Consider the following 12,187-nt stretch of genomic DNA (forward strand, 5'->3'; position numbering starts at 1 on the left):
TGTAAATTAGAGCTAAGTGGGGGAAAAAACCATAATCTAGTAAATATTTGAACCCCCCGCAATTGGTGGTGATGGTTATTGTCAGTCGGATGATGGGCACATGCACTGTGCACTGTTTTATGTTTGTTTTATGTAACCTTATGTGCAAAACTAATAAAATATATATTTTTTAAAAAGGTTGAAACTCAATCCTGACAAGACTGAGTGGCTGTGGGTCTTTTCTCATAAAGGCGATACCATCCGCCCGTTTTTGGTACCGGGAGGGGAAGAAATTTTCCCCTCGGATAAGGTTCGCAACTTGGGTGTCCTCCTAGATCCACAGTTGAGGCTGGAACAACATCTCTCAGCTGTGGCTAGGAGGGCTTTTGCACAAGTCTGGCTTGTCTACCAGTTGCGGCCCTACCTTGACCAGAAAGCGCTCCATACAGTCACTCATGCCCTCATCACCTCCCATCTTAACTATTGTAATGCGCTCTAAATGGGGCTACCCTTGAAGAGTGTTTGGAGAGTTCAGCTGGTACAGAATGCAGCAGTGCGTGCAATAACGGGTGTACCAAGGTACGCCCATATTACTCCAACTTTACACGCACTGCATTGGTTGTCAGTCAGTCTCCGAACGCAATTCAAGGTGTTGGTTATTACCTTTAAAGCCCAAAATGGTCAGGGCCAGACTACTTAAGGGACCGCCTCCTCCCTCATACCTCGCTGTGGCCAGTAAGAGCCCAGAGAGTTGGCCTTCTCCAGGTCCCATCAACCAAACAATGTCAGCTGGTGGGACCTCAGGGAAGAGCCTTCTCTGTGTTGGCTCCAACCCTTTGGAACCAACTGCCTCCAGAGATCCACATTATCTCCACCCTATCAGTCTTCCAGAAAGCCATTAAGACCTGGCTTTTCCGGAAGGCCTGGAATTTGGCTCATTGTATGTATGTATGTTTTTTATATTATTTTTATTATTGATTTTTATTATTAGGTTTTAACTGTTTTTATTGTGTTGTATTTATTCCGATTGTTAGCCGCTCACAGTCCTGTTGGAGTGAGCGGCATATAAATACAATGAATGAATGAATGAATGAATGAATGAATGAATGAATGAATAAATAAATAAATAAATAAAATTTGAGGTCTGATTATTTATTGACAGTCTAGGGTTCAGGGAAGCTTCCCGAAGCCCCGGAGTGCAAAAAACAGCACAGTGGGCAAACTGGAAGTGCCTTTCCCGAACTTCTGGTTTGCATTTTTTTCACTTACCAGGCATCAGAAAGACCTGTGTGCATGTGTGGGGAGGTGTACATGCATGGGGTGGAAGGGAAGGAATGTGGGCCCGTGCATGCATGCTAGCACGCCCGCACACACCGCTTTTGGCATGCGAACCAAAAAAGGTTCACCATCCCTAGCCTAAGCTAAAAAGTGCTTTTCTAAAAGGGAACTAGACTTTCTTGGGGATTTTTCCCCTTGAAAATCTTTTGCTTCTCATCCAGGAAGATTCTTCAGTTCCGTAGAGGTATCTTAGATGAGAAGCAATGTTCCCTCTAATTTTTTTTCGGTGTGGGTGGAAAAGTATAATGGCTGAGTGGTACATTTTCATGCCTGGGCGTGAATCGGTTAGAAACAAAAGCGAGTCATGTGACATCAGGACACACAGCAACGGTCATAAATATGAAATGGCAGCCAGGTTTTGATCCTGCGGTCATCGGGCTGCTGCGAAGGTCCTAAGTGTGAAAGGGCGCATAAGTCACTTTTTTCAGGGCCATTGCGACTTTGAACGGTCAGTAAATGAACCATTGTAAGTCGAGGACAACCTGCCTTCCCTCCTAGATGTTTTCTGTGGAGCTTCAAAATGGAATCCTGATCTGCTGATCTGCTTCTAAAAGAGTGCACTGGTCAGACAGATAATCCTCGACTTCTGATTCTGACCCCAATGGAGGCCAATGTTTTTATCACCTGAGTAAGATGGTTATTAAGTGAGTTCTGCCTCATTTTACCACCTTTCTTGCCACAGTCGTTAAGTGAATCCCTGCAGTTGCTTGTCAGAAGATCCCAAAATATGTGCACATAACCCTGGGACATTGCCACCATCATAACTACGTTGTCAAGTGTCCAAAGTTTGATCCAATAACCCCTTTATTTTTCTAACAGAGTCATTCCTTCTTAGAAGGATACATAGAAAGAATAAAATGGAAAAAGGGGATTAAAAGGGGATACAAAGCTTTCAGTTCAAAGTTCTGCTCAGATTAAAGAAATTGGAGGTTGAGAAGAGTTGATTAAGCTTAGAGTATTGTTTTATTTGCTCTTTTTTAACTTTAATTATTTTCCATTTAGATATATGAATTTAGGAATTGCTGATCTGTTTTAATAAAGTTAGAAGTATTGATTATAATAAGATATGTAGTAGGTGATAGTGATTTGGATTAATGCATAAATGGAATTGAATTTAGAATTGTTGGGGAGATTAATGACATTTCTCCTTCCTTCCTTCCCTCCCTCCTCTCCACTTCGCTCATCCCTCTCCCTTTTTTTCCTTCTCTCCCCGTCTATCTCATTTGTTTCCTTTTCCTCTTCCTCGTTCTTTCCCTCCATCATTTCCTCATTTTTCTCTTTCTCTCTCACACATTCCCTCCTCCTCTCACTCCCCCCCTCTTCCCCTCTGTCTCTCTGCCTCCATCTCTGTCTGAGCCAGTAGGGATGGAAGAGGGGTAGGTGGTATTTTTCTCAAATTCCTGGCTTGAGTAAAGTGACTAGATTTTAAGATTGGGAAAGAGGGACACCATTGGGGGGGTGGGCACTAAAAAAAGTTTAGCCAAAAAAATTTAGCAAAAAAATTCTCTCCCTCTCTTCCTTCCTTTCCTTTTCTCTCTCCTGCTTTCTTTCTCTCTCTCTCTCTTTCCCCCCTCTTGCTCTCTCTTTTTTTCACTTTCTCTCTCCCTCTCTCTCTCTTTCTCTCTCCCTCTCTTGCTCTCTGTCTGTTGCTCTCTCTTGCTTTCTCTCTCTCTCTTGTTCTCTCTTTCTCTCTCTCCACAGCCTCTGCCTCCACTCAGGGAGCCACCGTGGTTGAGCTAAGCGAGAGGAAAAGGCACGGCGACCATGATGGCTCCGAGTGGAGGCAGAGGCAGCGTCAATAATCTCTGCACTTTCTACAGCCGCCTGGCTGGACTGCCCAGAGGGAAGTAGCAGCTCCCGGCTGAGGAACCCGCGGTAGACACAAGCAATGGGTGAAGGAAAGGGAGCCACAGCCGCCCCTGCCCCCGCCCGCCGTGGATGGGCTGGTGTTGAGCCTCCTGGTTGCGGCCTCCCCGCCCCCCCCCCCCGACAGGCTGGCAGGGGGATGGGGAGTGTGCACGCATGCATGCCATTCAGAATGAGAAAAACCTTCGTTGGCCTCTGCACTTTCCTTGTCGCTCCCCGCCCCAACTCCAACACCCGGCTCCATTGCACAGCCTTGGAAAAGTCTGAGTGGGGGGTTGTACTTGTGTGTGCGGCCGCACACCTTAGAGGAAACAGATGAGAAGCAAAACATTTTTTTTAAAAACTCCTCACCCCACTCCCCAAAAAGTCCAGTTGTCTTTTGAAATTCACCCATAGGACAACCATGACCGAGATAATTGAGAATCTCCATAAACCCATGACTGCAAACCTGCATGCATGCTAGAAGTGGCACACAGAGCCCTCTCTGTAGGCACTCCTGCTATCTGCTCTGGTTTCCGGTGTGCATATGCATACTGGCCAGCTGGTTTTCGCAGGTGTCGGAGCACTGGAAAACAGCCAAAAGCCAGTCTGTTTCCAGGACAATTTCTTTTTGAGCTGTTTTCAAGCTTTGGGGCTGTTTTCAGGCCATTTTTGGGCTTTTCGGGCCACTCTTCAGGCTATTTTCATCCAAAAACAGTCCAGAAAACAGCCTGGAAAAGGCTCAAAATTTGCCTGGAAACAGTTTGGAAACTGGCCTGAAAAAAAGCCCAGAAGTAGCTTGGAGTTTAGCATTTTTCAACCCAAAATGGCTCAAAAAATGGCCTGGAAACAACCCAGAAAACAATCTAGAATGGCCTGAATAAAGGCCACAAAACAGCCTAGAAAATGGTCTGGTTCTTTTACCATTTTAGTCTATTTTCAACCCTAAAATGCCCCCAAAAATGGCCTAAGAACAGCTTGAAAAACTGCCTGAAAACAGCTTGGAAAACAGAATAAAAATGACCCGGTGCTTCGGCACATGCACATACATTCCAGTTTGGGCCCTCGGTGCCAAAAATGTTTGTCATCATTAGTGTAATGTTTCTGCTTTGTGTGATCTATTTCTTTGATTCATGTGGTAATGCAGCAAAATGAAGAGCCCAAATTTCACTTGATACTACCTGGGGGATAAACACTGCTGTAGATGAACCGTTGCACTTACCTGAACGGTCTTCTCGCTGCACTGCAAGGAGAGTCCAACATGGGTTAATCTTCAGCCTAGCTGGAAGGGACTGAGTTAAAAATTAGCATAATTTACTGGTCCAACCCCCATGCTGCCCTTCCCGGGTCAGTCTTACAATAAAACGAAGTCATAGTGATAGTAAACCAAAGAACTTTATTAATCAACTAACTTGAAATAACTCAAACTATGACAACCCTGAGACCCTGGGCCCAAACAGCCGGGTGGGTTTGGACTCTCCTTGCAGTGCAGCGAGAAGACCGTTCAGGTAAGTGCAACGGTTCTTCTCCACTTGCACTGCTTCGGAGAGTCCAACATGGGATATACCCAAGCTTAACATATTAGGGGGGGAAAGGCTGGACCAGGGGCGCAGTATCGGTGCAAACTCTCTGCAGTACTCTGCATCCAAAGGCTGCTTCAGCAGAAGCGAAAGTGTCCAATCTGTAATGTTTAATGAATGTATTAGGTGTGGCCCAAGTTGCCGCACGGCAAATATCGTCAATCGGGGCCTGTGTCGTCCATGCCGCTGAAGTGGCCGCACTCCTTGTTGAGTGTGCTGTGATGCCTCTTGGTATCGGTGTAGACCGTGATTTGTATGCCGTGATAATGCAGGAACGAATCCAGCAACTAATTGTCTTGGGCGAGACTTTACTCCCCATAGATGCTGGAAAGTAGGAGACAAATAGGGCTTCCGTTTTTCTAAAGGTATTAGTCCGTCTAATATAAAGTTTGATGGCCCGTCGAACATCCAACTTGTGCCATCTTAGTTCCAGTGGATGAGACCCCTGGGCACAAAAGTCTGGTAGCACAATGTCCTGAGATCTGTGAAAAACCGTGTTCACCTTAGGTAGGAAGGCAGGATCTGGTCGGAGGACCACTCTGTTGGTGTGGAAGATGCATAAGTCCGGTCGTACTGATAATGCTGAGAGCTCGGAGACCCTCCTTGCTGATGTGATTGCCGTGAGGAAGGCCGTCTTTAGTGATAACAGACGCAGCGGTATCTCCCTCAAGGGTTCAAAGGGAGGCTCCGTGAGGGCCTGTAACACTAGTGGCAGATCCCATGTGGGGAAACGGTGTATAGTAGGAGGTCTGATGTTCGCTGCTCCTCTAATGAAATCCCAAATCCATGGGTGCTGGGAGATTGGAGTAGCAAAGTCCATCTTAAGTATTGTGGCAATAGCTGCCGTTTGTCTGCGAAGTGTATTTGGAGCCAATCCTTTATCCAGGCCGGCTTGTAAAAACTCCAGAATCTGGATCACTGATGGTGACTGAGGATCCTGATCACGAGCTCTGCAGAAGGAGCAGTAAGCCTTCCAGGTAGCTTGGTAAATCCGTGTTGTGGAAGGACGGCGTGCTGCCTGTATGGTGGATATCACCTTATCCGGGATCCGTTCCTTCCTTAACCTCTCCCCCTCAAGTGCCACACGGCAAGACTCCACCACTGGGGGTCTGGGTGGCAAATTGACCCCTGCATCAGTACCACCTTGTGATGTGGAATGCGCCAAGGGGGAGAAATTGAAAGGTCCACGAGGTCCGCAAACCAAGGGCGTCTGGGCCAGTGAGGAGCCACCAGGAGAATTTCTGCTTGCTCTTGTAATAGTTTGTGTATTACCCTCGGTATTAGGCAGATGGGGGGGAATGCATACAGCAGACCCCTTGGCCACGGGCAGGCTAGAGCATTGATCTGTTCCGCTCCTGGTGATGGGAACCTTGAGAAGAACCTCGGTAAGTGAGTGTTGTGGCAGGTGGCGAATAGGTCCACTTCCGGGGCCCCAAATCTGCGCACAATGTCCCGAAAAAGATCTGAGCTCAGGCTCCACTCTGTCGGGTCGATAGTGGTCCGACTGAGCCAATCCGCCTGTATGTTGGAGATGCCGGATATGTGCTCTGCTCGTAGAGATGCGAGATGTTGCTCTGCCCACCTGAACAGGGATTGAGATTCTCTCATCAGGCGGCCTGATTTCGTGCCGCCCTGATGGTTGATGTGTGCCCTGGTCGCCACATTGTCTGTAAGGATCAGTACATTTTGGCCCCTCACCAGGTCCGTAAAGTGTCGTAGAGCCAGGTGGACCGCTCTGAGTTCCAAGTAATTGATGTTGGGACATGCGAGGTCCTCTGGACTCCATAATCCTTGGGCCATCCCTACCTCGGAATGAGCTCCCCAACCTGAGAGACTCGCGTCCGTAGTTATCGTCACCTCCTGTTGTAGTAGGAACGGTGACCCCTGATGTAGCGCTGACGACTTCCACCATGGGAGCGATCGGCGTACCTCTGGTGAAATTGACACCAATCTGGAAGAGTGGCTGGTCCTGTTCTGTTGAAAAGGAATGAGAAACCACTGCAGTGGTCTGGCATGTAGCCTGGCCCAGGGAACAATGTCTATGCAGGATATGAGAACTCCCAACAGTTGGGACAGAAAAGCCAGTGTTACTGTACGGCTGCGTTGTAATTCTGTGATCAACGCCTTGACCTTGACCTGGCGGTCTGACGATAGGAAGACCTTGCCCTCCATGGTGTCTATGTTGGTACCTAGATGAGGTAAATACCTGGTTGGTATGAGATGACTTTTCTGGTAATTGATTGAGAACCCCGCCTCTGCCAAGGTCTCTATAGTCTCTGACAGGTCTCGTCGTGCCCGACTGGAGCTGCTGGACAGTATGATGATATCGTCCAGATACGCCATCAGGCGTAGAGGGCGTGTCCTTAGCTCTGCGGTGAGGATGTCCAATAACTTTGTAAAAGTCCTGGGAGCTGATGATAGGCCAAAGGGCATGGCCTTGTACTGAAAATGGTGGTTTTCGAAACAAAACCGGAGGTATTGCCTGGAATCTGGATGCACTGGGACATGGAGGTAGGCCTCTTTGAGGTCTATTGACGTCAGCCAGTCCTCTTGACGTATAGCAGCTAGTATAGTCCTTAGAGAGTGCATCTTGAACCTGCGGTATTTTATGTATAGGTTCAACTGCTTCAGGTTGAGGATGAGGCGGCAACCCCCTGAGGCCTTGGGTACTATAAACACTATGGAATAGTACCCCTGCTTCTCCTGGTGTGGTGGAACCTTCTCGATGGCCTTGATTTGAAATAGATGATGAATTTCTTGGTAGAGGAGGTTGCGCTTGTGATTGTTGGAAAGTACCGGACATTCCAGAAATCTGTTTGGAGGGTTCAGGGCAAACTCCAGGGTGAGTCCCTGAGTTATAGTGTTTATGGCCCAAGTGTTGGTGGACATAGATGCCCAGGAGGCGGTGAAGTGCTGCAGCCGCCCTCCTATGGGAACTATTGTGGTAAAGTCATTTGTTCCTTCTAAATCCTCCCCTGTTGGAACCTCGATAGGTCCTCCTTGATTGTTGGAACTGCCTGTTCCGATCTCCAAAGTTACCCCTGTCCCCTCTGTAGGACAGTTGGGAGTAGGACCCCTGTGAATATGATCTTCCAGCCTGGGGTGCAGAGGAGGAAGATTCAGCTCGAAAGGGCTGGCGCCTAAAATACGGGGCAGTGCGTCTTTCCTGCCTTCTGTAAGTTCTAGGCATGACTTTCTTCTTGTCCTTGTCCTCCACAAGGACCTTGTCAAGAGATTCTCCAAACAACTTTGACCCATCAAATGGGGCCGAGGCTAAACGCCCTTTGGATTTGGCGTCAGCTTGCCAAGTCCGGAGCCAGAGTAATCGTCGGGATGATTGGTTTGCTGCTAGAGCTCGTGAGGAGAAACGAGATGCGGACAGAGTGGCATCCGCCGAAAATTCCGCAGCAGCTAGCAACTTATTAAGGTCCTGCCTTAAGCGACCCTCTTCAGGTCCCAGCTTCGAGAGCATTTCCTGGAGCCAAAGGACCGAAGCTCTGTTAAAAAATGAGGCTGCCGAAGCTGCTTTGAGGGCCCATGCCGACATCTGGTGAGCTTTTTTATTTATTCCCTCAGCCCTCCGGTCTTCCGGTTTTAGGCCGTCTGCCACATCGGAAGGGACTAATGCATTAGATACTAGGGCTGCAATTGGAGCATCTACCGATGGAAATTCAAGTAACTTTTCCAATTCTGGCTCAAATGCGTAAAACTTACGCTCAGAGGCTGTTGGGCCTAGAGCTGCCGCTGGATATTGCCAAGGCCTCTGTATATTGTCCAAAAAAATTTTAGGGGCTGGTATCAGGTCAGCATCCCTTTGGAGCTCCGTGAGCACCCTCGAGGCCGGAGGAGGGGCTGATGCTGGATCTGTGGGCTTTTCAGGGGTGCCCAAAGCCACAGTCATCTTTGCCTTATTGAGCAGTACACGAAAGATAGCGGGCCTAAAGAGGCCTGTATACACTGGCGGTTCTGGGGGTGCCCCTTCATCCTCAGACAGGCCATCATCTGGCTCTGATCCCTGTCCTCTGAACGCAGGGTCTTCAAGGAAAGAATCATGCGCAGGTGACGAGGGGGCTGGAGCTGCCCAAATATTCCTTTGCAGGGAAGGAGGAGGAGGGTGTGGAGAGGGAGGTGGTGCACTTGCCGTGTATTGTTGTACCCCAGCTGCTATGCCATGCGAATATGCCGAAGCGATCATATCCTGCAAGGCTGGTGGTAGGCGTTGCCAGGTATCTGGAGATGATCTGAGCCCCGCAGCTGTTGGGGTGAATGTGGCAGTAGGTAATGGTTGAGGTGCCATGTGCCATGCAGGAGAAGCAGAGGGTGGCCTGGCAACCTCAGGTCTCATGTGTTCTGCCACCTGGGATGGGCCCCCGAACCTATCTGGAGACCAGTCCTTGTCTGTGGCCAAGCCACTTCCCTCTGGGAGTCTTGGGGGGGTCCCAGCTATCATGCCCCCACTCTGACCTGGCACTGAAGAGACAGCGGGATTGCATTGCTTCTGAGCCTCCAGTTGCTCCTCCAATGCCTTAATTCGACGCTCGGCCTCTCTTAATCCAGATGATGATTGAGAGGTTTTTGACTTTGCCTTTGAGGAGTGAGTCTTCTCCTTGGCTTTTGCTGCTGAGGGCTCTGCTGTCCCCTGCTGTGGAAGATCAGCCATTGGGGAATTAATTCCAAGCCTCCGCAACACAAGGGTAAAGAAAAGAACTTTTTCTGTTGTTATAACAAGTATTACCGAGCGAAAAATGGCCACCGCTGTTCTTTTCCTGTGTAACAGGAAATCCGGTCTCCTTTCTGCCTCTCTAGGCATTAAGCCGGAAATCGGCTGCTCCAAAATGGCGGCCCCCTGTGTGCCGCGCCATCTTCCAATGGCCGTTCCCTCACGTAGCCGTCTCAGGCGGCAAAAGGGAATCGTCGGATTAATTCCGATCCCGGGCGGCGTTTTTGGGCGGGAAATTCAAATTCCTGCTCGCCCTGGCCCAACTTGGTAGAAAAACGCCTTGCCCTGAGGTATGGCCGCGCAGGCCGGGGACCTCTGCCGATGGCGGTTTGTGGCGGGAGATTTGAATCTCCTGCTGCTGAGTCCAAAGAAACCGCTCCAAAGGACGGTATGGCCGCGCAGGCCAGGGACCTCCATCTCCGGTAACACCAGTCTTGGGAGCTGTACCCACGCAGGGAAGAGGCTCCGACCTGGGGAAGACGATTTAGGGCAATACTCCACAGAGCAGGGGCCCAATCACCTCAAGGTGAGCTGCTCCATGATTCTGGAATAGAAACAGAAAGGAGAAAAATCATTAAGCACATTTTATAATCAAAACATACAAATTCAGATAAATATACAATTAAAATCAATTAAAAACCAAATAAAAAACCCATTAAAACTACCCCTAGACTCTAAGAGTCCTAGGAGGAAAAACTCATGTGTCCCTACACTATGACTGAGTTTTTTAGACTGACCCGGGAAGGGCAGCATGGGGGTTGGACCAGTAAATTATGCTAATTTTTAACTCAGTCCCTTCCAGCTAGGCTGAAGATTAACCCATGTTGGACTCTCCGAAGCAGTGCAAGTGGAGAATGGGAGGTTTACTGAGTGAAAATTGGATGCACATCTGGAAACCCCAAATATATTTCAGGATATTTTCTAGGATGGAGCATTTCTCTTGTTCCAAAGGCAGTTGAGTACAAAGTGGAAGACTGTGTTATGAAGTATCAACCCATTCTACATCCATGAAAAACAATTAAGTCTAGACTACTGCTTTAGCTCATACCTGGATCCAGCCAAGATAGTGGTCCCCTTGGCTTTATAATATAGGCAGCACTTGCTACAAAATCACCTCCATCTGCAATTAGTAGACTGTCTTCGGGAAGCAAGTAATCTACATGATGCAAGAGCTTCAGTGGGTTAAGATGCTGTTCTGTCGGTTCTTCTGCTTTCTCTCTGGAGATCACAAATTGATTTGAGACATACCAATAGATAGCCATACTTTCTATATAGCAAAGTATTTAAGGGTAGATTAAACAAGGAATATTTGCAAGCCTCGCAATACACATGGACACATACAAAGTGTACCATTTATTACCTGTTTGTTTTCTCCTTCTTCTGATCAGCCTCTTTCAGACTCATTACCCAATCCTGAGGACATGAATAGCCTTTCAGCTTTTGATTTAAGCACACAAAGAACAATGCAGCATCACCTGTGTAAAACATAATTGAATGTGATATGAACTGTCTTCCAATGATCCTCTAATCACCAATGCATGCATGAAGCATCATCTTTTTATTGCCCTCTTTTCTCACCATACCAAATCCCTAAAAATGCTACTCACATCTCCCTTATTGTTGTCTTGAACAAGCTTCTCACCTTTTATGGCTATATTTGGTGTCCAGTGAAAATCTGCATTTTTAAATAATTGCTCCTGATTCCTGTTAACAGCAATGATTTTGCTGTGCTTACTCAAGAGGCGTCCATATGACAGGCGAAAATCACAGACTGTGCCTGAAAAGGAAAGCAAACGATATAAATAAAAAAAAACAATAGTTAGACAATCATCATATATACTAACAAAAATATCTGTTAATCTCCCAATTCCCCAAGATTGGCCCAATGTTTTTCTGAAGGTCCCCTTCAGCAAAAGATCAGTATAAAATTCTCAGCTGAGCTACCTGCCAGAATAACCAGATCTGCCTCCTTGAGAGCCTCACGCCGGTTTTGACGAATGTGCATTGGACTGTTCTTTCCCAGCATGCCACGGGCCATGCCTCCCAGAAAACATGGAATCCCAAGTTCTTCTAAAGTTTCTCTGTAAGAATATGCAGCAAGAGAAAAAGTTCAGATATCTTTATCTCTTCTGAATAGTCATATGAACACATGATCATCACAGATCCTGTAGTTCCTCTTTCCCATCAATGAATTAATTCTACTGAGCAAGGATATTGTACCTCAGAGTCAGTGATAGCCTAACAGTAAATCAACATTATAAAAGGAATATCAGTCTAGGGCAAGCACCATATCTTACCTAAGTTTATTTGCTGGGATTGGAGGGAGGGTCACTTGACTGCCTAACAGTATGATTGGCCTCCTAGCCCTGCTGATCAGCTCCACACACAGCTGCACCTGCACAGGAAAAAATGTTCAAAAGTCAGAGCAGCAACCTAACCAGTATTGATGATGGGGATGCAGTGAGGCATAATGGGGGCAATGAAAGTGATAATAATCCAGGGCTTTACTGATAATGGAAACTATGTTTGCTGCCTTAAATTCATTCTCTTTTATTAGTTTGCATTCTCAAAGAAGACAAATGCTAGAATGATAGAAAATAATATAAGCAGATAATATTTTCATGACAAGCAGAACATTAACAAATAATAGTTCCAGTATCCCTTCTTTGACTTTCATTAGCTTGACTAGAATCTGAAAATATTACCGGTAGCTTGAAAAGGAAAT

At 47.2% G+C, this 12,187-nt stretch overlaps 1 protein-coding gene across 6 annotated transcripts in view; it reads right to left on the reverse strand.

Moving 5' to 3' along the window:
* The window catches only part of ILVBL (ilvB acetolactate synthase like), a 299,349-nt gene that overhangs the window by 62,731 nt on the left and 224,431 nt on the right, over nucleotides 1-12,187 (reverse strand). For all 6 annotated transcript variants that reach the window (XM_070741655.1, XM_070741653.1, XM_070741651.1 and 3 more), the window contains 5 exons: nucleotides 11,760-11,857; nucleotides 11,407-11,543; nucleotides 11,105-11,239; nucleotides 10,823-10,937; nucleotides 10,511-10,680 (listed from right to left, as the gene is read on the reverse strand). In XM_070741655.1, coding sequence (XP_070597756.1) covers nucleotides 10,511-10,680; nucleotides 10,823-10,937; nucleotides 11,105-11,239; nucleotides 11,407-11,543; nucleotides 11,760-11,857 — 655 coding nt within the window. The remainder of the gene's footprint in view (nucleotides 1-10,510; nucleotides 10,681-10,822; nucleotides 10,938-11,104; nucleotides 11,240-11,406; nucleotides 11,544-11,759; nucleotides 11,858-12,187) is intronic.

Source organism: Erythrolamprus reginae, chromosome 2 (assembly GCF_031021105.1).
Source record: "Erythrolamprus reginae isolate rEryReg1 chromosome 2, rEryReg1.hap1, whole genome shotgun sequence".
Lineage (NCBI taxonomy): Eukaryota > Metazoa > Chordata > Lepidosauria > Squamata > Dipsadidae > Erythrolamprus > Erythrolamprus reginae.